The sequence below is a fragment of the Malaya genurostris genome, chromosome 2 (assembly GCF_030247185.1).
Source record: "Malaya genurostris strain Urasoe2022 chromosome 2, Malgen_1.1, whole genome shotgun sequence".
Taxonomy (NCBI): Eukaryota; Metazoa; Arthropoda; class Insecta; order Diptera; family Culicidae; genus Malaya; species Malaya genurostris.
In genome coordinates this window covers 280,800,277-280,828,067 of record NC_080571.1, presented here as the reverse complement: position 1 = coordinate 280,828,067, position 27,791 = coordinate 280,800,277, and the positions used below count along the sequence as shown (strand labels likewise).

Below are 27,791 nucleotides of genomic sequence, written 5' to 3'. Positions count from 1 at the left end.
TAACAAACGTACGCCATTTAGAATACCATGGAAAAAGTTCTTCCACTTTTCTTTTTCGATAGACAGAATCTCTCCGTATTGGGACATAGTTTTACGAATATAAGGATCGATGACGCTTGAGTGAAGATCATGCACACGCACTTCTATAGCACTATCTTCCATATATACTATGTATGTTGTACTTAAGGGTTTCGTGCTCCACATAGTGCACACTGTCATTGTCTTTTGCGAATTGAATTGCATCCAACTCTTTATAAAACTAGATGTAAACAACATTATTTGTCTTATTGCATTGAAGTAAATGCACACGTTTTATGTCAAGATGCATTTGCTCCTGAGTGTGAAAAGGAATCAGCGGACCTACAAAAAAACTAGGAGTAGGTAATGCCAGAGACATAACCGCGAGATTGACGTAGGACTGCATTCGAGATGTGAATAGATAATAATTAATTTGATACCTTTTGACCGTTTATGATATTGTAGTGCTGAAAAGGACAATTTGGTTTCCAAAAATTGTGTTTGTATTCTGGGAAGTAGTGCGGCAATTTAAGAGAGTTTTATAAATAAGTTCTTTATGTTATTTTTGGGGTCCTGAAAAGGACCGTTAGTGGCTTTGGAGTCCTTGGAAAATACTATTTGGTTACGGATGATCAAGTTTGTATTCCAGGAAGTAGGGCGCCATCCCAAATCATTTGCAAGTTTGAGCCTATATGATCGTACCACAAGTCGTACAATTCTTCATATGTTTTAATATTTCATACATCTTAATATTTGAGTGAAGAAAAAAACGATCAAAATGCTGTGCGGGATTCATTTTTGGCCTTTAGAAGGACCAAACTGTGGAATTCTCTACGATATTAAACACTGTTCGGAACATTTTACTCGAATGCGATGAAGTCAAATGCTAGCATTATTTGCACTCGTATGGTGCGAGTTTCGTACAGCGAAAAGTGCACAAAGCTAATCAAATTATTCTAGATTCACACTAAATTGATGATTTTTACTTTCGATTTGTATAGAAGCAATCTTGATAGTTCTTTAGAAGACATGCAGAGCCATTATAACGGCTGATCGTTGTCCACTTTTCATTTTCGTTTTCCTTCAATGCAAACGATCAGAAGCTGGATGATACAATCACTCTTGTTTGAAGCGAAACGCACACTGCGAATGTCCAACAGCAGATATGCTCACAGAAGAACTAGTTGATGTTTTTTCTGCGTTTAGACTTGAGTAACGGAACCTCATATTCGCCATTGACTGAAGCACCAGTTGAATAATGCCGGGTGTAGTTTCACTGTCTTGACGTAGATGGCGGTCTGCGCACTTGATGTGTCTCCTCTGTCATGGATTTTCATAAACTGAATCTAGCAAACGTGCAACAGGGTCTATTTATAGATCGGTTGACTTTTATGTTTCCTTTTTGGACCTATTTGTTTAACTATTTAAATAATGTTTACGTAATAAACATAGTGTTAACAACAATCTTACACATTCCATTCGTTTAGCGAAAGAATGAGAGAAAGTACTCAAACAGGAAAAAAGTTATTAAGATATCAAATCTGGAGGAAATTCGTTAGACTTTCGTGTTGTGAAATTTTGAAAATGCACACAGATGAGCATAGTAACTTAGTCCTACGTCAAAATGGAACAGGGGACGTCAGATACGCAGCAAGGTATTGAGATGCGATACAACTTAACTCTTACAACTACAACTCTTGTACAACCGTCTTTCGATGATACACAAGGGCTGCACTTTGATCGATGACGAAGCATACGTCGAACTTGATTTTAAGCAGCTTAAAAGTTTAACATCGTGACTGGACGAAAATTGTGCCAGGAGGACTCAAGCTAGTGTTTGCTGACAAGCTTGCGAATAAGGCCATGGTTTGGTAAGCGATTTGCAAATGTGTGGTCCGAAAACGGAACCATTCATCGGAACATTCTCGACGATGACATTCAAAGTTTACATCGAAGAATTCCGGAAAAGCGTGTATTCCCGATCAGAAGAATATAGTTAACCCATGCCTTATTATGCCCTTGTTTCCGACTACCCAAAGAGTTTAAAGAGATATTCTTGAGGTTGAGTTAAGAACTAAAATAGCTAAACAGAATACTCAGAATTTGTTACCCGCATGAGCAGAGTAATTGAGGTATTTCCAACACCAAAACAATAGCACAGTATTATTGAAATATACAATACAGTGACTAAACTTAAAATGTATTTGAATTATATGTGGGACAACATGATTGATATTTGATGCTTACCAAATGAATGGCACAATAGAATGAAACGATGAATGGCTATTTTACTAGGTTTGTACATTTTATAATCCAAAAATTTAATGAATATCACAAAAAATTGAGTTTATCTTGAGTTTTGACTAAATTCACTGAGAATTTCTAAAATTTCTCTAAAATTTATCCAAATTTTTGAAAATATTATGAAATACATTGCTACATTACATGAATTATATTATCTCTAAGTTTGGGAATAATAGCAAAACAAGTTATTAAACTAAATTGAAGCATTATTTTTCCCATTTCAATAATAAAATAATGTTTGCTATTCAAGTTACTATCGCTTTTTTCTGGTTGCAGTTCATCCGCAAGCATAAGGACAAATTCTTCTTTTGGCTTGATTTGGCCAGCTGCTACCACTTTAAGGTAGTTTTGGAGAGGTATACTGCCAAACAAGATCGATTTTGTCCCCAAGCTAAATCCACCGAAGAGCCCGGACTTTCGACTAATCGAAAAATATTGCACAATTTTATAACAGCGTCTTCGACAATGCGGCGTGACAGTCACAGGCATCCACCAAATGTGGGCAAAACGAAAAAATGCACTGACTCCGCTGTGCAGGCGTGGATGAGTTTCATCAAGAGAAAGGCTCAAGATTTCGTTCGAACTGAGGAAAATGTAACACCGTCTAATGCTGTAACTTTGAAGTTTTAATAAAATCACTGTTAACGAACCATCTATAGACTTTTCAAACTTAAGGAATCATCGATTACAGATAGCGCTATCATTGTGTAATCCATATGACGATTATGAAGTCTCAACTTTCAAAAGACCATGAGTGAAATTGCATGACATTTAGATCTGTTAGTTACTTTTGTCATTTCCAAAACAACGAATTGAAAACAATTTCGTGTGTTAATTCAACATTGCTTCTTGATGAAAATAAATGAAGAAAGAAATAAGAAATTAAACTCAAATGAAGAAGCAATTGCTGAATATTAAGCCTGTTTTGATGCAAAAGACAAATTCATCTACAAGCACGGCATCGGAAAGTTAGATATGCGTTGGAATGATTGTATTGCATGAATAAAATCGTTAGTCTCACGACCTATGGTAACCAATCATCGGAGAGCAAAAAGCAAAACAGTTTCATATTCTGTATCGAATTGGCTATGTTCGAAACTAGAATGAAAAATTGACGAACACGAAATAACGGGCATTTTTCAATTTTCGAGAGTAAAATTCCGCTTGGTTCATCTTAATACGTGCAATAGTTTTGGAAAACGAGTGACACCTAGCTGAAAAAACGTGGTTTCGAGAAAAAGCCGAGCAAAGTTTTTATTCGCGACTAATCGTGCCTGGGCGTGCAACGTCCCCCCTTTTTAATACCAACTTCTCGGTCTCGTGTACCCTCGGGACTAATTCTATATCATTTCTAAGAGTATAATATATAATTTTTACTAAAAATTTGATTTTTTGAGGAACCTTGCCTTAAAGAAATCATATTATAATGAGGAATGGAGCGTTTTTTGGATCGGTTATTCGGTTCCGGAAATGAGAGTTTATGAGATTAGTCTTTATAGCTTTGAAACTCACCTGGAAGCTTAGGGTGGAAAGTCAGCAAACTGTGTTTAACTTGTTTTTGTGAACACTTCTGCGTTCAATCAAATTATTCAATTTTCTATTTATCTTTGAGATTCGGTGATAATTCGGCTTTCAATAAAAAAAAAGTCGAAGTTACGAAGTACGAAATGAACTTTGTCAAGCATTGATACTCATTTTTAATTTATTTATACTAATGATCACTTTTAATATTAATCCATTTTGATTTATATATGTAGAACTGATACCCATTTGAAATTCGTGATTACTATTCATCAAAATGAAGTAGATTCTAAGTAACTTATAGCTAATCCGACTATTTAGAAATGACTACTTTTCATCTAATTATAATTCGCTGATAAAGCTCTCTAGAAAAGCAACCATCGATAAGAACTTTGTTGTTTTCTTATCGTTATCATTCTTCAAAAAAAGTGATCTGACAACGTCTTCCGTAAAGTTTGTATGCTTCCTATCCATACTACCCAGTGATTGTACCAGAGCGTTTCGTTCGATTTCGGTTACTGCTAAGTGTGTGACAGACGAAACCAACATTTTTACCAATTTTACTCCTAACTGGTTCAACAACATTGTTCCACTACTCAGTAGCTCAACCAGGACCGCGAATTGACCGTTGATCAATCCAAATTCAATTCCCGTAACAATACTATCGAATGAGTCTCGCCATTGTTCTTCGTCATCCATGCTTTCGACTTGCACAGTATCTATTAGCCTCCAGAGCCGATCGACACGGTTGGTACAGGCCGTTACGGTTAGTAGGGTATGTCGATCCTGGTGATCTTTGATAGACAGCAATTGTCTCAGCAGCCAATCGAACTCGAAGTCAGTGGAATTTTGCTGCCCGAAACAATAAACAAACGTGTAATCGCTCCGACTAACCGGGGTGTTCGTTTGGACAACCCGTTTGAAGGCCATACGAGCCCGATCATGGCATTCTTCGTTACCGTAGGAGCATGATATTTTGACTATCCACTTTTTGGCTGACAAGTTCAATGTCAGAATGTCCGGTTTTGTAGACAATCTTTGATAGATAGGTTCTACCAGATATCGGAAGAATGCCTTTAAAAAGAAAATTAGAATCTATGTGCTTCATCATTTTTGGGATACTTTACCTTTAGATGACCGATATATGTCGTTCCTACAAATTCGGCATATAAATAATCGAGAATTTGTTGCGCTGTACTCCAAACCAGAGGATCCAGCTCATGTCGAAGAAACGTTGTCAGTTCTAGAAGAACTGCAGCATCTAGTTTATCATCTTCAAATAGATTGAACGCATCGTCCAGAAGCTGTACTCGATTGAGACGAGGAATGCAGGAAACGTTCCTCCGAAGTGCCTCAATAATCAACCGCCAGTTTTGCTCATCATAATTTACTCGATAAGTGCCGAATTGTTGCTTATTCAGTACAATCCATTCCTTTTCAGAAGCATCTACATTAACTAATTCAGCCAGCGTCGTTAACCACTGGACAGTGTCGTCGTGAGATGTAGAGTTTGTGCAGACATAACTATACGGAATGATCCAATTTGAACTGTTTTCAGGGCAAGATTGCATTCGAGTCTGGGAAATTATCATTTTTCTGTTGTTATATAAGCGATGAACTGTGATCACCGGAGTTCCAGCGTTGGATATCCACGAATCGAACACTTCTTTAACGGTCATTCCTGCAGGAAACAAATTTTCTCCACCGGCAACTAGCTCTATCTCTGCGTACAAATCTTCGGGTGTAATCGACTCCAATGCTCGGTTGCGTAGAAAATTGATCATAAACTGACGCCATCGATCATCGCCCATGATCACACGAAACATGTTGAACACACTGGCCGATTTGTGATAAACGGATATCACATCCGGTTTCTCTGAGGCTTCCTTTGAAGCACAGCTCCGTGCAATCGGTTTCCTGTCGCTGGAATCCCTCAAACCCACCTGAAGCACTTTCGCAGTGACCAAATCCATGAATCCCTCGGTGGGATATGCCAGATGTAGAGCATAGAATCCGTATAGGGTAGCCAATCCTTCCTTGATCCATAGGTGATCCCACCACACCGGAGTTACCAGGTTACCGAACCATTGATGTGCCAATTCGTGAGCGATACACTCTAGAATTACTGTACGTTGCTTCAAGTCTTGTCGTGTTGAATCAAACAAAATACAATCCTCCCGATAGGATATCAGGCCCCAATTCTCCGACGCATACCAATGGGATGTGAGGTTCGGAATGATCAGATGTGTTATTTGCGGCATGTACTTTTTGTACGGCAGTCGGAAGTGTGTGTCCAACGCGATCATTATGTCGTTGGCAATACGTTTTGCAAATTCAGTGCCATTGAGAACATCAACGGATGCCAGTATCGATTGTTCACCGAACGTTTCCCGAATGAAATCCGATACGACAAATGACAGTAGGTAGGTTGACATTCTTGGTGTTTGTTGAAAGGAAGACTTGACGTAATGCTGATCGTAGGGTAATGCAGATATCAAAGGCATGTTCGTCGCAGCACTGTAATTTTGATGATGAATAATGGATACATTGAAGGACGCTTTGAAGCCCGGCTCATCGAAACAAGGGAAAATCTTCCGTGCGTTCATTGGTTCGCAATGTACCGCTGTGTAGGATCTTCGTCGACCTTCTCGGTCAGTATAAAATCGAGTAAATATTCCTTCGGGTACATCAGTCACTGTTCCTTCGAAACTGATATGCAGCAAATAGTTACCGCTTCCGAGCGGTTGATTAGAAGTCAGAATTAAAAGGTCATACAGGTCTTCCAACTTTTTTGTCGGCTGATCGAGCTCCGTGAAATTCGTATCACTATTTTGATGAAACAACCGAATTTTTCGGATGCTATGATTGGTAGAATGAAGAACAATTTCGTTGGTGGCGTTTAGGATTTCAATATAGATTTCCACTAATCCTTCGTAACTATCTTTTCCGGAGAGATTTTCTATTCGAATTTGAATATTATAATGTGTCGGAATTGCATCATTTGATAAACGTTTTGAAAGCTCGCAATCTTCTGAAAGCACTTGTTCTGTGATAGCACGAAACACCAGCACCCCAAGCAGTATAAGTAATGCCAACATTGTCGACTGAATCTTGAATCAGAACTGATGCATTTATTTAACTCCTGGTACGGTACGCATTTGATTATGAAACGTAATGAACATGGTAAGAAACAAACTGATAAGATGATTCGCACTGAAAACTAGAATTAGCCGCGAAATAATAACTGTAGATTACAGAGGACTAGTAGCGTACTACTACGGTAACAGAGGTATTTTGGCCACTTCATATATTTTGGCCCACCTAACAAACTGTATGGATTTAATCGACCCATGTTGCATCAATTTGAAGCTAATCACATTAAATTACCTATTGCGGAAGAGTTTTTTAAAGATATAAAAACATCAATCCTAAAGTGGGCCAAAATACCTCTGTTACCCTACTCATTACATATCTTGTGACAGTAATGATTGCTTAATCTAATCAAGATTTCATTCACAAAGTGTATTTACTCTTCTTAAAATAGTGATTGCTAAGCCTGGTCAAGAAATGCATTCAAATGAATGATGAAAAACAAAAAACCAAACGTTTATTTGAAAGGATTGGTTATCCTTATAGGTACACATTTTCCCTTCTTTCTAGATTACCTTTTGATTCGAAAAAGGAATCGACCCATTTTTTTAGGAGATAGTCTAAAGGGGCTAGGTCGGGCGAGTAAGGCGTATGCGATAGTACTTCGCATCCGAACTCCTTTACCTGCTACCGGACCGGTTGCGAAGTATGAGACAGAGAATTGTCATGAAGAAGTATCACTTTCCTCTATCTGGACCCATATTCTGGTCATTTTAACTAAATCCATCACTTCAAATCGATCGTTTGTTGTTTGTAGCGTATTAAATGTTTCATTCGGTTTCAGCAGCCCATAAAAGATAACACCATGCTGATCCCACCAGACGTAGAATATTTACTTCTTGGTTTTGCAATCAATTCTGATGCCTGTATCTGTACTAACCCATATTTTTTTGCGATAAGAATTCCTAAAACAGATCCACTTTTGATTGTCGGCCACATTCCGATGCAAACATAATACCTTTCTGTAGCACTTCAGTAGCATTTCACAAATGGTTTGACAGTTTTCTTCTTGTCTTTGATAGTGTTGGGAAAAATTCGAAATTTCGAAAATCGCGAATGAGATTTTTCAGAAGAGATTTTCAGACAAAAAATATCATCGATCAGACAACTCACTGCAGAAAAGTTCAGCATTGATTTTTAGCAAATGCGATTCTCACTGAAACTGATTCCATTTGGCAAAAAATCAGTTGTGGAACGTTCAGTAGCGAATATTCTGCTCGGTGATATTTAAGAAAAAGTTCGCACGTGCAATATATCGGATTTGATCCTCGAACAGGAGATTTTTGGGACATGATTTTTTATAGCCTCTTTGCAGAATACATGATGAATAAATTCGCCGATGCACAAAAACTGAACCTTTCTGAAAGTGTTCAATGCGCGTGGGGTGATTGATAAATGGATCAATAGTGGTGATGTATTCGAAATTTATCCGGCAATACAGTCATGGTGAAGTAATATCATCAATAGAAGCAGCAAGTGCAGTAATTAATAATAGTTTTAATGATGATACAAACAATCACAAAGCTGCTACGCATCTGATTAAAAAATATTAGACAATTTAGCTTGAAAACCCTATACTGAAGTAACAGGAGCGCGTCTACTGTGCATTCGAGACATGCTTACAAGGATGCGCTCCTGTTACTTCTATAAACCAAATTCATGGTAAATAGCGTTTTATTGGGTTAAATCTAAATTGTTAAGCATAAACAACCAGCTGGAATTAAAATAACCTTTCGTCACTATAATTACTATTTGGAATGTGGCAGAAAATATTGCACTCCCCATGCATCGGAAATATAGCAGTCATTATTTTTCAGTTGCGAATGTATTCAGTAGAAATATTTTTATTGATGAAAATATAATAATTAAATCTTGCACAAATCACTTCGATATCGAACCGAAGCGTAGTGAAAATTCTTCATCGAAATATCATCGGAGACTCCTCTCATTTTCGATTATTTCTTTGGCGACATTTCTGTGGGTTCGCTGACACAAAAAAATCACTTGAAAACTACAAGGTTCAGGTTTTGGTGGATACTTGTTTCATGATGGAAATTTCGGAAGTGATTTTTTCAGTCACTGATTTTTTTTAGAAAATCTTCTGAACTGATTTTTTCACGAGTAATAATGAAATTAACTTTTCTGATCATGATTTTCCAAACACCCTTTGGTCTTTGGTACCAATTTTCCTATCTTATGATATTCTCTCATGGCACTCAAGCAGTCGGAGGAGGCAGGTTGTGATAGATATAATGTCTCAGCCATTTTTCTGGTTGTTTGTGTTGTCATCTTCGACCAAGAGTGTCTGCAATTCGGTGGGTTCAAATATTTTCCACGTTCCTCGTTTCTCCCAATAAAATCACCAATGTTAAATCATGGAACACATATCTCATGAGCTAGCCGTATTTTATGCTCTCAGGGCACATAGCCATGTTTAATTTTGTTAACGATTCGGCTTTGCCTCATCAGTGCATAACAGTTTGTGTTGAACTGTTATGCCACCTAGCAGTTCAACATACCGCTAATCAGACGTGAAATTTCTGTTTTCTGAAAACCACTTTTTGATTTTCCGCCGAAGTGCAATATCTTTATCGATGTACCAAACGAAGGAGATTATTTCGATTATTAACGATTAAATTCGAAATGTGTCAAAAAAATTTCCACTTCGAAGTGAAACGTTTTTTGTGCTCTATAGCGTTTGCATCTTCGGACCAACAAGAATCACTAGCAGCCGAGATGCACTACGAAACAAGAAGCTTCGATCAGGCGATCAGGAATTGTATAATTGTATAATATTGTATCGAAATCTACCTGGAATTCGAACCAGGACTTCGAAATCATACGGTGCGAAAAGGGTAAGTATTGAACCAGTCCGAGATATTGTTTCAAGGTGAAAAATTTGATAGAAAGCTGCGGTTTGGCAAGCTATTTGTAGTTGTGGTACATCAAGGACAGTTTACAAAAAGTCGACCCATGATTCTAAGCCACAAGGAACCTACTATCTTCTGGCTAGATCTTGCATCTTGCCATTGCGCGAAATCAAAGCTGGAATGGTATACCGCCAAGTATGTTACTTTCGTTTCAAACGACATGATCTCACTAAATTGTCTGCTAATTCGGCCTGTTGAAGAATATTCAATAGTTTGACAAAGATGGGAAAACCTTAATTTAATCCTCCTAGTGGTGTGATGATTCCTTTCTCATGACTCTCATATTCTCACATATAACGATATGGTATTCTTCAAATAATTTCCTTTGTTTCTTGTGAGAAAACAAAAAAGTTTGTTTCTGCATCAACTAGCAAAATAACACAGTTCCACTATTTCCAGTGCTTCTGGAATCGGAAACCAAAATAGTCGGACCCACTTTATTTGGCCTTCTGCTCAAACTGACCATCGATAGGAATAATGTTGAGATTTGTTTGGATTTTTTTTTTAATTTTTGCTTCGCCGCCGCCGGACCTGGATGGAATTCAGGAATTTTTCATGGGATCATAAGACCTTCCACTTGGATCCACATTTTTGAAAATCAGTCAAGCCATTTTCGAAAAAAGTGAGAGAGTTCATATTTGGAGTAGGTATATGAACATTATTTCCGGTGTTTCTGGGATCGGAAAGCGGGAACCAGGATAGCCGGAATCGGTTCCTTTAGCTTTCTATTGACTACCGGCTGAAATAGTTTTTGATACTTTATGTATTTTACTTGACCGCTCTGAACGACGGTATTGAACTTTTATCATTCTGTAATTCCCTGTAACTCCGGAACCAGAAATCGGATCCGGATGAAACTAAGAAGTTTTGTATGAGACCATAAGACCGCTCATTTGAACCATCTCTGAGGAAAGTGACTTAGTATTTTGAAATTGTATTTTTTTTTGCTAATCACCCTGCAATTTCGGGATTGGAAGTCGTATTCAAATAAAATGCAGGAGTTTTGTATGGGACTACAAGACCTTCCATTTGAATCTAAGTTTGTTAACGTCGGTTCAGCCATCTCCGAGGAAAGTGGGTCATTCCGCCGAAAGCTATTTCGCCGATAGTCGTTTCGTCGAATGGATTAATTCGCCGAAAGTCGTTTCGCCGAAAAGCAAAATTAGCAGAAAAGGAAACATTGATTATTTATAAAAAAAAACAACGAATTCTGGCTATTTATCCAAAACATTTATTTGTTTTATCTCTCCAAGAGAATTCATGGGCGCAGCCACATAACCGCAACTAAGACGACGCCAGCTGAATTAGCCGCCGACCCGTCGTCCGAAGCGGCGATAAAAATGATGTGGTGAATGTTTAGTAGCTAATAAAGTCGACATGTTTTCTTGGAAATTCCATTCTGAGCATCATGAAACAATCTAAACAATTTAATTGATAGGGTAGGATTCCTAGAGTATGAAACACGGGGAAAAGAATTTATCCCTTTTTTTTAAATATGAGATATTTCAGTAGTACAATTGTAGGTCAACAAAACAAGCGTAAGCGCTATCATCTTTCGTTTATCTTTACTTTAAATCAATTCTAATAACAATATTGTGACAGGTGTACAATTCGGCGAAATGGCATTCGACGAAACAGCTTTCGGGGAAATGACCCTGACCCTTCTTCGAGAAAAGTAAGTGTAAATATTTTCATTTTCTTCACATAGTGATGTAACTCCGGAACCGGAAGAGGGATTCGAAAAAAAATGCAAGAGCATTGTATGAGACTTTAAAACCTTTCATTTGAATCAAAGTTTGCAGCAGTCTCTGAGAAAATTGGGTGCACGAAAATGTAACATGCACACACATACAGACATTTTGCGTAATTAACCAATTGAGTTGAACGGTATATGACACTCGGCCTTTCGGGCCTCGGTTCAAAAGTCGGTTTTTACAGTGATTGCACAACCTTTCTAAAGGGTGATTTTTTAAGAGCTTGAGAACTTTTTTAAACAATAAAACGCATAAAATTTGCAAAATCTCATCGGTTCTTTATTTTAAACGTTAGATTGGTACATGACATTTACTTTTTGAAGATAATTTCATTTAAATGTTGACCGCGGCTGCGTCTTAGGTGGTCCATTCGGAAAGTCCAATTTTGGGCAACTTTTTCGAGCATTTCGGCCGGAATAGCCCGAATTTCTTCGGAAATGTTGTCTTCCAAAGCTGGAATAGTTACTGGCTTATTTCTGTAGACTTTAGACTTGACGTAGCCCCACAAAAAATAGTCTAAAGGCGTCAAATCGCATGATCTTGGTGGCCAACTTACCGGTCCATTTCTTGAGATGAATTGTTCTCCGAAGTTTTCCCTCAAAATGGCCATAGAATCGCGAGCTGTGTGGCATGTAGCGCCATCTTGTTGAAACCACATGTCAACCAAGTTCAGTTCTTCCATTTTTGGCAACAAAAAGTTTGTTAGCATCGAACGATAGCGATCGCCATTCACTGTAACGTTGCGTCCAACAGCATCTTTGAAAAAATACGGTCCAATGATTCCACCAGCGTACAAACCACACCAAACAGTGCATTTTTCGGGATGCATGGGCAGTTCTTGAACGGCTTCTGGTTGCTCTTCACTCCAAATGCGGCAATTTTGCTTATTTACGTAGCCATTCAACCAGAAATGAGCCTCATCGCTGAACAAAATTTGTCGATAAAAAAGCGGATTTTCCGAATGGACCACCTAAGACGCAGCCGCGGTCAACATTTAAATGAAATTATCTTCAAAAAGTAAATGTCATGTACCAATCTAACGTTTAAAATAAAGAACCGATGAGATTTTGCAAATTTTATGCGTTTTATTGTTTAAAAAAGTTCTCAAGCTCTTAAAAAATCACCCTGTATATGCGAAAGACTAAAAAGGGACAAACTTGTTGTCTGTGTTGAATTTAATGGAGAACATTCGCAAGAAGTTGCGTCAGCTAGCCTACAATCGCTAGATAGCAAATGCTGAGAATATTATTAAAAATTTTGAATCCAATAAAAATTAAACACTTTTGTATTATTTGCAGTAAATTAGGTGCGTGTTTACTTTTTGGGACAGCCTTTTTCCTTTCCCCACACTTCGAAGATTTAAGATTTTTCATAGATGATTCACGGCCTGAAACGGCGCGTTTCGCCGGGCAACAATCACATCTGTCTAGGTTTACTGGTTTTTTTCAGATTCACTCAAATCTAGATTGTATGACTTACTGAAATCTGTCGAATAACAAAAATTTTCCCAGTTGCTGCCCAAAGCATTGTGGTACCATTTTGAAGATTAGATTCATTTTATTGTAGAGTAAACTATTTTCCGAAGAGCGAGTTCCATTTGCAAAAAAAATTATGGGTTTAAGATGATTTTATCTGTCATTTCAAACGTAAAGAATTTCAATAATTCGTGACCAGAAATCAATTTTAATAAAATAAAGAATTTTCAACAAAAGAATTGACGAATTTACCCTTTTGCAATAAAAAAAATATGTCTGTCACATCCAACACACCTTTTTCACTTCAATAACATCGAACTGAGCTACTTTGTGACATCATAAGTGAGAAGCATTGAACTGCTGAGTATAATAACATATAAATTAACCATTCAAGCCGGACTGGGAAATAACAAAACTCTTTATTCATTCAACGAATCATTGCTCGCTTTTAGTTGGGCTAGTGGAGTTTTAGTAGAATTTAACATATCGCTATCACTCTTACAAAGCACTGCGCCATATTGAAATACATACTTAGTAATAAGTTCAGTACAGAGAAACAGTGCCTACCTGGAGCGAGAATGAAGCTTTCGGCGTTGAAGGCACTGCGTTGACCGATGATTTTCTCTGCAAACAAAACGGTTACAAGGAGAGGACGTTTTGTTAGGTGGTTAGCGTTATTAACGGATTGGTAATGGAAACAAACTGCAACTAATTAACTCTTTCTGCGCTCATCCGTCGTTTTTTGCGACTTTGTCGGTGTTGTTATTCCAACATTTCTTGGTCATAAGTTCAGAAAGAATTAACTTCGTTGGAAAGGAATGGGGATTGAAAAACAAGAGAATTCAAAAACAAGAAAAATTCTGCGCATAGCACTCTGGGTAAAGCCTAGCAGAACGTAAGCAAAAGCTTCACGTAAGATTTGGCTGAATCATCATGCAATGCAGATATGGGGTGTCGCGGGACGGGATCGTATTTTTGTGTCAGGGTTTCTACCAAGCCTCCAGCGATACCTGTGCACTCATACGAAGTCTGGATGTGGCCGTAGTGGCAATAGAGCTCATTGTTCCGACGGATGTCAACGATTCCTTGGAGCCAGACCGGGACAGACGCGTTTTTCGTGATGATGGCGACAGTGTGACCTTGGCAATCGGAACAAAGATGCCACATTTGTCCGGGCAATCAAAGTATCTGCAAAGTGAAATTTTTGTTCGAGATTAGTTTTTGACATTCTATTTCGTGACGTTAATGTAACACATACTTGACTCCATCAACGGATCCATCATTTTTGCCACTGGCTTCGTCCAACTGAATACCACACCAGGTGCCATTTGCAAACTGGGTTTCTCCGAGATACTTCAAGATGCCAGGGCGAGAACCAAATCCGGAAGATACAATGACACGATCGCCAACTGCCAAAGTTGCTGCTTCTGCAAAGTACAAAACAAAAAAGAACAATCATCAATACCGCCAAGTCGTAATGATAAACTATCCCCAACTTACTGCCCATTGCCGGTGACTTGGAAGCGAAACTGGACACACTGTGCGTCGGTGATACCGCTCCGGATCGTGACGGTGAAGTCAGAGACCTCAAGCTTTGATCCATCGACGTATCACCGGCACTGGAACCGCCGCTAGCACCGGACATCGGTTCGCGTGTCAGTCGTGTCAGCCGGGAGAACACACCCTTCTTGGGTTCACACTGGAAGTACCGTTTGCCAGCCACCGACCCATCGTTCTTTCCGTTGGGTTCATCCAATACCACACCGGCCCAGTCACCGGGTGCGAAGTGTGTCTCGCCGATGAACGCAATCTGTCCCGGTCGAAGGCCACCGACCCAAACTCGCTGCCCGATGATGAAGCTGTCCGTATCGGTTGTCAGGGCAATACCTTGATCTGCAAGTGGAAGCAAACAAGACAATATGATGTCACTATGGCAAGATAGTTTTTTTCTAGTCGTATGTTTAAACAGATTACAGTATGAGTTTGTGTGTCAGCGGATTGGATGATAAATATTTTGCTTTCACCGATGCGCCGCACAAGTAAACATCTCAACAAGCGTTCACATGACACCGACCACGGATCTCTACACACGTAAGCGATTTTTATTAGCGAGAAATCGAATTGTTTACCTTACTACAAAGAACTGATGAACCAACCGGTATAGGTTTCGGAGATGGTATCACATGTTGAATGGAACTAAATGTCAGTTTGTACACTAGTTTGAGCAACAACAAACAGAACCAGTATCAATTACGGTTAGCGGTTTATGGCAGTGGTGTCGACTTCGTTCCTGTGTGGTTTCGAATTTTCAACAGTGGCTTCACAACTTTGTATGTTGAGGTTATGTTAACAACTTATTCCTTAAATTCATTACAATGTAATTGCGTGTGTTTTGTGTTTGATTCTCATCTTTCCCCCGAAACACGAATCTGCAGTAATATTTGGAAGTAACAAAACTTTGTACTGAAGCCTCGTTTTGTTGACTTTCCTTTTAAAAGATAGTTGAAAAGTGTGACGATCAAAAATTGATCAAACAGAAATGTGTGTGGTCCAGGGTTTAAATTTTTTAGTAAAAAATCATTTATCATTTTCATGTTTAATTTTTATACCAAACAAAAAAAGTATATTCACATGATCGCTTGACGATGGCCAAATATTTTCTTTTTGAGCACAACTCTGGTGGAAGTGTTCAGCTTTTTGGACACCATCTGGACGTTATACGCGAGGCCTTTTTTTCCGTAGCGACCAGATGCCAAATTCAGCCAAAAGAAGTCTGTCTTGACGTAGGTTTTATCATCCTGTACAATGCAATCAAATATTAGTATTTTTATCTATGTCTTCCATGATCGTACTTTGGTCGACCTGCTTCGCTCAACGTCACGATTTGTAAGTCGTTAGTCCGGCTCGTTTTTTTAGCTCGATGGCTCAGTTGAAGACTACACTACCGGCACTAGGATGGATAGGTTGAAGAACCAGTTGAAACAAATGATCGCTTTTTCGGACGTTTTCACAGCCTTCAACTTTCGTGTTTCTACAGATTTAGTTTCTCTGGCTGTCGATAAACATTCTCCAAACAGTTTATTTGTGGTGGTTAAAGTTGATTTAGCCACAGTGCGAGTAGTTCGAATTTTTAAGATGCACGAGCTAAATTTTGACGCGTTGCTGACTGTCGCAACAGAAGAGTTGTGTACAGGTTGGTGTGAACAAGTCTTACTTAATTAAGGGTGCCTATTCAAAATTTATCATGTCAAAGGGCGATACGTTTTTCCGTTTCATTCATTCTAGTCTGATCCAGAACGTAGTATTAGAATTCTGATCCAGTTCTCGAAAACAGTTTCAAAATGAAGGTCTAGAATTCAGTTTTAGAATTCAAGTCTGGAACTCAGGTTTGAAATTTCGGACCTGAGTTCTTTAACAGTATTCCGAACATAAATTCCGGACCTGAATTCTGAATCATGGTGTTCGAACTAAAATTCATTCTGGTTCATAATCTGTCCATGGATCTTCAGCTCTAGGTTAAGGGGCCATCTGCGTTTTTCCATAATCTCATCTCTCGGGTGCTGAAACGCATCCCACGGAGTAGCTTCTTGAGTCGACCGAATAGGAAAAAGTCACAGGGAGTCAAATCAGGTGAATTCGGTGGTTCATGAATGGTATTCGTTTCGTTGTTAGCCAAATGTTCACGGATAACGATGGCATTTTGTGACGGTGCGTGATCGTGCTGCAAGATCCAAGAGTTGTTTCCTCATAAATCTGTTTTTTTTTTGTCTGGTCTCATAACGCCCAAATAATAGTCTTTGTTGACCGTCTGGTCTTGTGAAAGGAATTCATGATATTGATTATTGATTTTGTTGATGTTTTCGTCGGTTTTCTAAATCTAAACCGCTTCTCTCATCATCATTCACAGACTCACGATTATATGCACGATTTACCAGCCAAGCAGATATGTGCTTCTATGACTCAGTCGATTAACTGGTGTGCTTTGTGATCTAATGTTTTTCGGTTCAAGTCGCGTTGTTGATGTCGATCTTTTGATTTTTATTCCTTTCGTTTTAAAGCCATGTAATTTTCAAATCACACAATTTTTCATGTTCTTGAATATAAATTTGTGTGAAATATGGCGTTCCATTTATGTGCATCTGATAAGATGTAAAATCACAAGAATTTCTCGAACTGTGCAGGAAAAAGGTATGGAATTTACTCGACATAGAAAACAATTGTTATATGAACTAACATTAGCAAAGTAACAAAATTAGGATACTACATTCCACTGCGGAACTAGGCCGTCTACTTTAAGCAAATAAGCATTAGAATCAGTGTTGGTGATTGCTGAAAATTTGACTGAAGCTGCTATATTGCTATCTATATTGCATACAACATTTTCAATCCGGTAGAAGATGCTACAAGAAATCGTGTCTCCCCGCGAGAGAATTTTTCTATATTTCTTCGCTCCACTTCATACTCTGAGTATTTCACGCGCTTAAAAAAAATTTAGTCTGATAATGATCGTTGCTGTGTGGAATTTTCCAAGAGATAATCGCAAGTTGACAATTATCGCAGAAAATCGAATCGATGATTCAACTTGATGATTCTCATACTAGGTTGCAATATTTCAAAACCCTTGTGTGGAGCATTAACATACATTTTCATAGACACAAATTATACAAAGGTTATAAGCACATAGTTAGAAGAAGCGGCAATAATAAAATGATTCTATCGCAATTATCCACTGCCCATACAGAATCGGATCGCGAAACGAGAATAAGCGACCGTTTGTTGCTTCAGAGAGAATCCCCACAGCAGCGAGCTAACCTTTAATTCTCATACAGATCATCGAGAGAAATTCGCTCTCGCACTGGTGTCCATTCTATGTTAAATGAACCATGCCGGTTTTTTGTTGCTGTGGTGGTATCCGTCTCTCATTGATGGCACTGATTCAATCGTGTGAAGAGTTGCTAGTGAACGTTCTTTGATACGATAAAAGCCACCCTTGATTAGAATAATGTTTGGCCACCTTTAATGTCTGGCTTCACCTTTAATATCAACTTCCTTTTTCGAGCAGCCTAGAGAGCCATATAGAGTCGTTAACGGTTCCTGGCTGGCTAATAGTAACACTACGGTCTAACTGTCCCGGTGGTATGTAATCCGTGTAGCATCACAGTTGTGTCTATGAAATGATAAACTGATTTCCTATTCCCTGCTTCAATACAAAATAAGAGCTCTCACGTCAAGGTGTATTTTCGTACCGATTATTGAATGGCTGCAAGAACAAAAATGGAATATCTTGGATTTTGCTTTTTTGGTGTAAAACGAATCTCGACCTTCGAGTCTTTGCAACTCCTGGGGTTTAAAAATTTGAAAAAATCAAGAAAATCTTCCTGATAAGAGTTCTATATGCTTTTATAAGCCATTGAATTTGGTGTCTTTTAGTTGTTATTTGACAAGTGCTACACACTTAAAAAATTTTACATCTAATTAGATGCACATAAATGGAGCGTCGCAGTTCACGCAAATTTGCGTCGAAGAACATTTAATATTGTGTCTAAAACTCCATGACATGAAATTCATTGAAATAAAAAAAAATAATACTGAGAGCGCCGCGTCTTGAACCGAGAATCATTGGATCGCAAGTACGTCTGTTAAACGACTGAGCCACATAAGCATGCATCTGCTAGGCTGGTAAAAGCTGCATTCAAATGCATACAGTCACACCTGCTAGTAGAATGCATGTTACAGTCGAAACCAGTAAAATTCAAGCTAATTAAGTCAACATTAAGTCATTACAAATGAAATTTTTCGTCGTTTGACAGATTAGGTCTTTATGAATTACATCGTATGAGGAATTAAGTCACCTGTATTATTCAATTTTTTTCGGGGTGTAGATATGGGTTGACATTACTCTGATCGATTTTGGATAGTGTAGCATATCATTTTTTACCATTAAATGTATTCTTTATTTAGAAATTTTTTGTCTTTTAGAACATTTTTTGATACAATGCAAAAGATACAACTTATAGTTTTTCTTCTTAGGTTTCGAACTTTGCTTACATACTAAGTCGTTTTTGTTTGTTACTTCAAGTCATTTTCAACATTTCAGTTGATATCAAATTTTTAATCATAAAACCTAGTGTAGCATATCTCTAGCATAAACGTACAGTAAATATGAATTCATCTGCCGGAAGAAAAAGTTACTATAGGTGTGGTTCCCGAACCATATTTTCAAAAAGGGAAAGTTAATAACCCTGAAACTTTTTGCTTTCAACAGGAATAGTATGACTAATTCACGTGAAATGCCACGAGCATGCGTTTTTGTTCGTGTGCAGTCCGACCTCGTTCGGACCTAACTAAGACAAAGAAATCTAACTTTGAGTTGCTCCCACCGGTGAACGACCAAAAATTCCATGAACGATAGAGTACTTATTACATAAAAGTGCAAGTAACTTGACTTTTCTTTCCAATTTTTGCACCTTCCCCATCTTTTGAAATTCCCTCCCTCCCTTGAATCCACACCCCCTCTTAAACCACCCACCTGTTTTGAAACCTCCCTTGGCTCTGAGTAGAACTTTCAAACAAGGCCGATACAGGTTTGTATGCAAGAACCCGCCATTTGCGACGGTGGATCGGTTGTCAACTCAGCTGGCGTTGCCAAGGCGGCTTTGGGCAGCCGAGCCATCTCAACTTGTTAGAATATTTTTCGGAAAACTCTTTCTCTTCATAGCTCCGTATTTTATTAGTTTGCCTGTAGACTTATGGTTTTGCGTTAGAATGGTTCAAAAACACAGACGCCTGTTTTGAAAGTTCAGTACAAATAAATGTTAAATAAAAAATCGCCTATTTCTTTATAAGTTGCTTAAAATTAATGGAAACGGAAGCCAATTTCAACACTTTTTCCTTTAGAATTTGATGTTTTATCTAAGAAAAACTAGTAACATTTTTTATTAAAACTATTGTCTATTGAAAATTACAATGACTGTATTTCACAAGAATGATTCACATATGTGCCCTACATACTCAGCTTTTCAAACAGACGTAAAAATTTACATGTTTCATCACTTAAAAATATGTCAGAATGCATTAAATATGTGTTAGATGTGATTTTTGACGATCGGATATGTCAGTCTTGGCAGACGTAAATTTTCACGACTTGTTTTTTATAGGTGTGTAATTGATAATTATAAAATGAATATTTCTGAGAACCAAGTTAATAGTCCTTGACCGGCTGCTCGGCCACCAATGGAAATTGATCTTCAATTTCAACTTCTCTTTCTGGGCAACCTAGATAGCCGTGTAGTGTCGGTAGCGGTTCTCAACTGGCTGAGAATAACACTCCGATCCACCTGTCCCGATGGGAGGTAAGCCGTGTGGCACCAGGCGGAATTATTTCAACCAAGAATTGATTCACTTGTTTCCTGTCCCATGTCGTAAAAGGCTACTAAAACGGGAGCTCGCAAGTGAAGGCGTATTTCCGTACCGTTGACTGAATGACTGCAGGAGCCTAAAAAAGGCAGTCGTAAACGGAACATTTGTGGGTTCTGCCCTTGCAAAGCTTAAAACTCTGTCTCACATAATCTTTCTTATATCTTCTGCAAACTGACGATTATGAGTCGTTTGTTGGTTCTGCAAAGCAAAAGGCATTTCGTAAGGCTTGTTCAGATGGCTACGTAATTCACTCAACTATCTGAGTTTCAAATGCGGGATGATGTAACTATTGCATTTTTATCCTGCGAGACTCTAACCCGCCGTTAGAAATTCGGATGCAGGAAATTGTCAGTCATCAACTATCTCGGACGAGTTGGCTAGAGCTGGTACCACGAATGAAAGGTCCAGCATCCATACATGCCAGCTACTGGCACAGCTTGCTAACTTGCGCTCAGACAACAACATTTTTACCAGATTGAAATATGAAAATGTTAAAATGTCTATTGCATTTTCCAAGCATCATTACAGTATTCTGATCAGAACTCTGACTGAACACTGCAAACACAACCGTGACAACCATGACGATTGCATGCTTTCTTAGCATCTGATGTGTAAGTGTCCCGCATTGACGCAACTACGTATCCAGGTTTTTGGTTCTCCATAGATGGTTGAATCTGTGTATGGTGAGCTAAAATTGAAAAATATTCTATTGTTTATCACCCAATATGGTAAGGAGCAATAGTCAGAGGAGGTTTTAGCAGATTGTTTGGCATCCTTTATGGGGTGCTGAATTGCCTTCTGTTCATACATATTGCGAATCGTTCTACATTCTTCCAGGAAAGCAGAATGGTGTCGCTTTTGAAAAATCTATAAATCCTCTCGGTGATTGGAGGTTTTATTTAAAGTTCATTTTGGTACCTGCAGATCATTCTGCATCCATTGGTCGATGCAGAACGATTTATTTCTTTACGGTTTATGCTGCTTTCCCACCTCACTCACTTCACATTTCCCTTCCAAGTTTTTTTATTCTGTATTGTACTTGAGCCAATTAGTTCTAATTCCTGGCTTATCAGTAGTTGTATTCCAATAATATAATTGCTTTTTCTTTCACAATTTATCACTTAATTCAGAAGGATATCAAAGTGATTTCCGGAAAGAAATTTGGGACTACGAGAATCCAAATAACAATAAATAACGTATATTCTAACCACGATGAATCATTTTGATCATAAAATCATGAATATTTGTCATGATTTCAAGAAAGTGTAAAATAATTGGTTCCGTGACCCTTTAATCATGATAACATTAATGGATACCATTCCGTGTGCTTGATTTCAACATCATTATGAATGTACAAATATCGAAAATAAGCTATCAACATACATTTGTGTTGTACGCATGTATTTGTAATGGTTTTTAAGCTCAGACCACAGCATGCTGTGCGTTCGGCTGTCACCTTTCGTTCGTTTACTTGTTTGTGCGGTTGAAATTCTGCGTTTTCGAAATGTCGCGTATTGAAAAGGAAGAGAAAATTAAATTTCTGGACACATGACTAAGTGAGAAGGGTATTACTATGCAAAAATTGGCGAAGCGGTTTGGAATTCATTATGCCAGTGTTAAAACCATCATTAATACGTTTGAAGAACACTATTCTTTGGATGAGCTACCAGGAAGAGACAGAAAACTCGGTTCTTCCAACCCGAAACTGGATCAGAAAGTGGTATCTCTAATCATGAAGAACAAATCAATGTCAATACGTGATTTAGCCAAAAACAGCAGGAACGAGTGTCGGAATGATCCAGCGTATCAAGAGGCGAAATCACCTGAAGATCTACAAGAAGCAGAAAATCTCGAAACAAAGTGTAAAACAGAAGAAGCGAGCAGCAACAAGGGCCCGGAAATTGTATTCGAAAATTCGAAATTCAGTCGAAAGGTACTAGTATGGCAAGCAATGTGTTCCTGTGGTTTGAAGTCATCCATATTTTACACTACCGGAACTATAAATGCAGAAATCTATCGATCTGAGTGTCTCCAGAAGAGATTGCTGCCTTTATATAAAAAGCATAGTACATCTTCACTGTTTTGGCCGGATTTAGCGTCGGCTCACTATGCCAAAACCACTTTCAATTGGCTTGCGGAAACGGGTATGAATTTCGTTGAGAAAAATATCAATCCAGCAAATTGCCCTCAGCTTCGACCTATCGAAAGTTACTGGGCAATCGTGAAGAGAGTCTTCCAGAAGACTGGTAAGGTACCTGGGAACATGCAGGAGTTCAAAAAAATTTGGGCTCAAGCGCCCAAAAAGGCGATGCAACACTTGTCCGGAACTTGATGAAGAGCATTCGATCAAAAGTTCGAAAATTCGTGAAGGAATAACATAAATTTCATCCGCTTTTCATTATGCTCAAGTTTAACTTGTACAATAAAGGATCAATTTTTAGTTTGAATAAAATGTCTTTTTTTATCATAATTTGAAAGAAAAATGTGTGGATAGCTTATTTACTGACGTAAGTTTAAGCTTCCAATACAAAACATGGATGGAATACTGTAAACCTGCTTCTAGACTCAATATTTTCATTTTTTCGAAAAATTGTGACACGAAAAAATTAAGTAATTGGAAACTCCGAAAAAAGGTTCAAAATTCAAGTAAGCTTTTCAATTTTGAATTAATTTCGAGCTGATTTCGCATTAAGTGAAGCCGAAGCATGTGACAAAACATTTTGATTTCCGAAATACTCCCACCATACTAAAATAACAATTTTCAATGAATAATTCACACATATTTTATTCCTTTTAATCGGCACAATCAAAAAACCACCCACATCCTGCTGTTATTATGCTCTCGGCTATGGTCCACGTGTCGTGTGATGTAAAACGGTTAAAGCGAATAGCGACGGCTTATCTTACTATGACATTTTCCAAGCGCTGTCAACACGGCACTTTGGCCGTCGTAAAGGTGCAAAATTTACAACGGCCGACTTTGAACAAAACGGTCCGTTCAACGGTGCAAGGACAACAGGTACCGACAGTCAAAAGCTCATTCCAATAGCTTCCTTCCGGTGCTCTCATCACTTACCTGCTGGAGGCCCTATGAACACGTATAGTAGACTTTTTATGAGCGGAAAAGTAAAACGCTTTCAAGTGCAGGAAAAAGGGTGCCTACTGTAAAGCTGAGAGTGAAATTTCGTTGGCCACTGGTAGTATTATACCTGTTACACTACGTACATACATAAAGCTGCACCGTACCATAAAGGATGTAATGCATGTAAAATGGGCTGCAGTATTAAGTGCATCGTAAAATTACCTGAGCTTCTGCGTCGTCCGGTTGCTTCCCAGTAGAGATCCGAACCGGTAGAAGTGCCTTCAAAGGTTGTTGGGTCACAAGGATGCATGCAGAATTGTTTCGGAGCCGGATTGAAGGAGCGAGGTGCGAAGATGGGTAACAAATTACGTCACATTGTGTACAATGAAGCGGGATGATGATCATGATGATTTATACCGGGTCGGGATGCAAACACACGTGCACAGGTCATGGGCGAGGTTGTTGTGTTTTACGTGAGAATGTTTGCACATTTCGTTTTGGCAACACAATACGTTCGAAGCACACACAGAAAGCCCAACCAACAAACAAACAAGGTGCAAATCACACGTAGGAGGGTAATGGCGTGCAATAAATATACAGGTTCGGGGAAAAAAAGAAAGGAAAAACACAATACAAATTACTACTCAAGATTTTACAACTACATAGAAATTTGAACACATGTGAGAATTTCTCACGAGGGATCACTTCAACCTTGACTGCTTGGAACATTAGTTTCAAGTGTTTATATTTTCGCAATTAAAATATTTTCAATTTAAGATATGCAACTATTTTGGAAGTCATTGGAGAAAAAAACAGATCAATCAAAACTACAACTCAAAGCTAAGCAGTGCAAAAGTGATCCCTCGGAGCCGAAAACAAAAAAAAACTACCCATGCTCCTCCACTTACTTGACGTCTTGCGGTCCTGAGAGGTCCGGTTGCTCCGGAATCCAGAGTCCGGTGATTTCGAGCATCTCGATTTTCGTTCGATCACCAGATCGGTTTCGCTTTCTTCGTCAACGTCTGACGGGGTCGCACACCGTACGACGCAATAATAATCCGTCACCCGGCCAGTCACGACAGTTGGGTCGTTTTGTTATTATTTCGTTTTTGGTTCGCAACACGCGCCATCAAACGCGTCGATGCGTTGGTGGTCATCGTTCAGCCGGACGGCACGTAATTGATTGATTGAAACCGATATCCGTCGTTCGGCCGGCGGTTTTACGGTACCGAAATCCAACACCGTGGACAACGAGACGGGCGCCATGTGTCATCCCAGCAGAGTGCAGAATTTGGTCCAGCCGATCCGTGCAACGGTTGTTTGTGGTTTGGGAAGGAGTTTGGTGTTTGTTTGTTTACATACATGGTGTGGTGATCATTCAAAGGCATGCACAACATTTAAAAAACAGAGAAAGAAAATAGGAAGGAAAAAAATAAAACACACACAGTATAAGAAAACCAGAAAACATGCAAATTCTTAACACTAAGTGGATGCGGTAACTTTAAACTATGAACGGGATCTGAAAATGATGCAGTGGTGAATGAATGGAATGAAGTACCTATAAATAAATTACATTTGACATTTCAAAAAAAATAATATAGCGGTATAGTATTTATTGAGAATCAAAGTTCCCATTTCGATGTGATAATTGGAGATTTTTTAAAAGTAAAAATACTACTTCAAAAAATATTCTTATAATAATAGAATAGTAGAATAATACGAATAATAGTAGTATTGTGAATCAAAAGCATTTCGCAGTGGAATTCTGTCAAACCTTGTACGACCGTGTTTTTGGCGAAACACAAGCGCTTCACTTCGGTTGATGACGAAACAAACGTCGAGCTCGACTTTAAGCAGCTTCCCGGTCACAAGCTTTTCATCGCGACTGTACGTAAGGATGTGCCGGGAAGATTCAAGCTAGTTAGTGTTTACCGACAAGTTCGCGAAGAAGATCATGACTTGATAAGCGATTTGAAATTGTTGCCTGAAAACGGAACCATTCGTCACATCCTTGACGATGATATCTCAAGTTTACATCGGAGAATGCCTTAAAAAGCGTGTATATCCGTTCATCTGCAAACATAGAGGCAAAATATTCTTTTCGTACGATTTGGCTAGCTACCACTACTCAACGGTAGCTCTGGAGAGATGTGCTGCCAAACAAGATCGATTTTGTTCCCAAGCTAAATTCTCCAAATTGGTCGGAATTTCGACTAATCGTAAAATGCTAGGCAATATCAAAACAGTGACTATGACAGACCGTCAGGGCAGTCAAGGACATCCATCAAATGCATGGCAAAATATAAAAAAGCGCTGCTTCTGTGTCCGTTTCCAGTGCTGATGGCATGCAATGAGAGGAAGGTTCGAGATTTCGTTCGAACTGGAGAAATGTAAATTTCAATATAAGTACTGTAAAGCAGTCATATCTGGGCTTTTCAAACCTGTTGACAAGTACTTTTGAGCGTACCAATTTACTTTCAGTCAGCCCTTATGCAGCTATTCGACATTAAAGCTAGAAGAGTAACATGCAAAAATTTTGCGCGCGCATCGCGAAAATCCGATCTACTCACACACCGAATTGGCGAAAATAAATTTTTCTGACAATCAGCACAGTATTGAAGCAAAATCGCAAGCCGGAGGCGGAATAATTCGATGGTTTAAACAATATTAACACATGGGCTGAAAAGTTCCGGGCCTAACACATAGATAGCGATAGTTTTATTGCAATCAGCTTTTTGCCTTTCTCATATAGAAAGGTTATGCAATCACTTGAAAAACTGACCAGTGAAAATTGGCCCGGAGGGCCAAGTGTCATATACAATTCGACTCAGTTCATCGAGCTGAGCAATGTCTGTGTGTGTGTGTGTGTGTGTGTGTGTGTGTGTGTGTGTGTGTGTGTGTGTGTGTGTGTGTGTGTGTGTGTGTGTGTGTGTGTGTGTGTGTGTGTGTGTGTGTGTGTGTGTGTGTGTGTGTGTGTGTGTATGTGTGTGTGTATGTGTCAAATAATCTCACTAGGTTTTCTCGGAGATGGCTGAACCGATTTTGACAAACTAGGATTCAAATGAAAGGTCTCGTGGTCCCATACGGAATTCCTGAATTTCATCCGGATCCGACTTCCGGTTCCGGAATTATAGGGTAAAGTGTGTTCAATATTGTACACCGTCACTTAAACCGGCGAAACAAAAAACGTAAAAAAATTTCTAAACTGGTCTCAAAACTACACAAATCGATAGTCATTATCAGTAGGCAACTAAACAAACCGATTCCGGCTATCCTGGTTCCCGGTATCTTTTCCAGAAGTACCGGAAATAGTGGTCATATATACCAAAATGGATCTCACTCAATTTTCTCAGCGATGGTTTGACCGATTTCCACAAACTTTGATTCAAATGAAAGGTCTTCCGGTCCCACGGAATTCCTGAATTTCATCCGGATCCGACTTCCGGTTCCGGAATTATAGAGTAAAGTGTGTTCAATATTGTACACCGTCACTTAAACCGGCGAAACAAAACACGTAAAAAAATTTCTAAACTGGTCTCAAAACTAAACAAATCGATAGTCATTATTAGTAGGCAACTAAACAAACCGATTCCGGCTATCCTGGTTCCCGGTATCCGGTTCCGGAAGTACCGGAAATAGTGGTCATATACATTAAAATGGATCTCACTCACTTTTCTCAGCGATGGTTTGACCGATTTCCACAAACTTTGATTCAAATGAAAGGTCTTCCGGTCCCATACGGAATTCCTGAATATCATCCGGATCCGACTTCCGGTTCCGGAATTATAGGGTAAAGTGTGTTCAATATTGTACACCGTCACTTAAACCGGCGAAACAAAAAACGTAAAAAAATTTCTAAACTGGTCTCAAAACTACACAAATCGATAGTCATTATTAGTAGGCAATTAAACAAACCGATTCCGGCTATCCTGGTTCCCGGTATCCGGTTCCGGAAGTACCGGAAACAGTGGTCATATATACCAAAATGGATCTCACTCACTTTTCTCAGCGATGGTTTGACCGATTTCCACAAACTTAGATTCAAATGAAAGGTCTTCCGGTCCCATACGGAATTCCTGAATTTCATCCGGATCCGACTTCCGGTTCCGGAATTATAGGGTAAAGTGTGTTCAATATT

The 27,791-nt window shown here is 38.8% G+C and overlaps 2 protein-coding genes across 22 annotated transcripts in view; both read right to left on the bottom strand.

Moving 5' to 3' along the window:
* The window catches only part of LOC131430278 (restin homolog), a 272,670-nt gene that overhangs the window by 84,434 nt on the left and 160,445 nt on the right, over positions 1-27,791 (bottom strand). For 10 of the 20 annotated variants that reach the window (XM_058595111.1, XM_058595117.1, XM_058595112.1 and 7 more), the window contains 6 exons: positions 24,562-24,675; positions 23,876-23,932; positions 14,653-15,045; positions 14,411-14,579; positions 14,163-14,340; positions 13,720-13,776 (listed from right to left, as the gene is read on the bottom strand). In XM_058595111.1, the coding sequence (XP_058451094.1) occupies positions 13,720-13,776; positions 14,163-14,340; positions 14,411-14,579; positions 14,653-15,045; positions 23,876-23,932; positions 24,562-24,675 (968 nt within the window). The remainder of the gene's footprint in view (positions 1-13,719; positions 13,777-14,162; positions 14,341-14,410; positions 14,580-14,652; positions 15,046-23,875; positions 23,933-24,561; positions 24,676-27,791) is intronic. The other 10 variants (XM_058595122.1, XM_058595123.1, XM_058595127.1 and 7 more) reach the window with 3 other exon arrangements.
* On the bottom strand, positions 2,542-12,629 carry LOC131430279 (aminopeptidase N-like). 2 transcript variants are annotated; one of them, XM_058595133.1, is made up of 3 exons: positions 12,234-12,629; positions 4,971-12,130; positions 2,542-4,917 (listed from the first exon to the last, which is right to left on the bottom strand). In XM_058595133.1, exons 2-3 carry the CDS (start codon positions 6,939-6,941, stop codon positions 4,186-4,188), a joined length of 2,703 nt encoding a protein of 900 aa, XP_058451116.1. In that variant the 5' UTR covers positions 6,942-12,130; positions 12,234-12,629; the 3' UTR covers positions 2,542-4,185. The 2 variants fall into 2 exon arrangements, with proteins under 2 accessions (XP_058451116.1, XP_058451117.1); XM_058595134.1 differs by lacking the exon at positions 12,234-12,629 and having other exon boundaries at positions 4,971-12,205.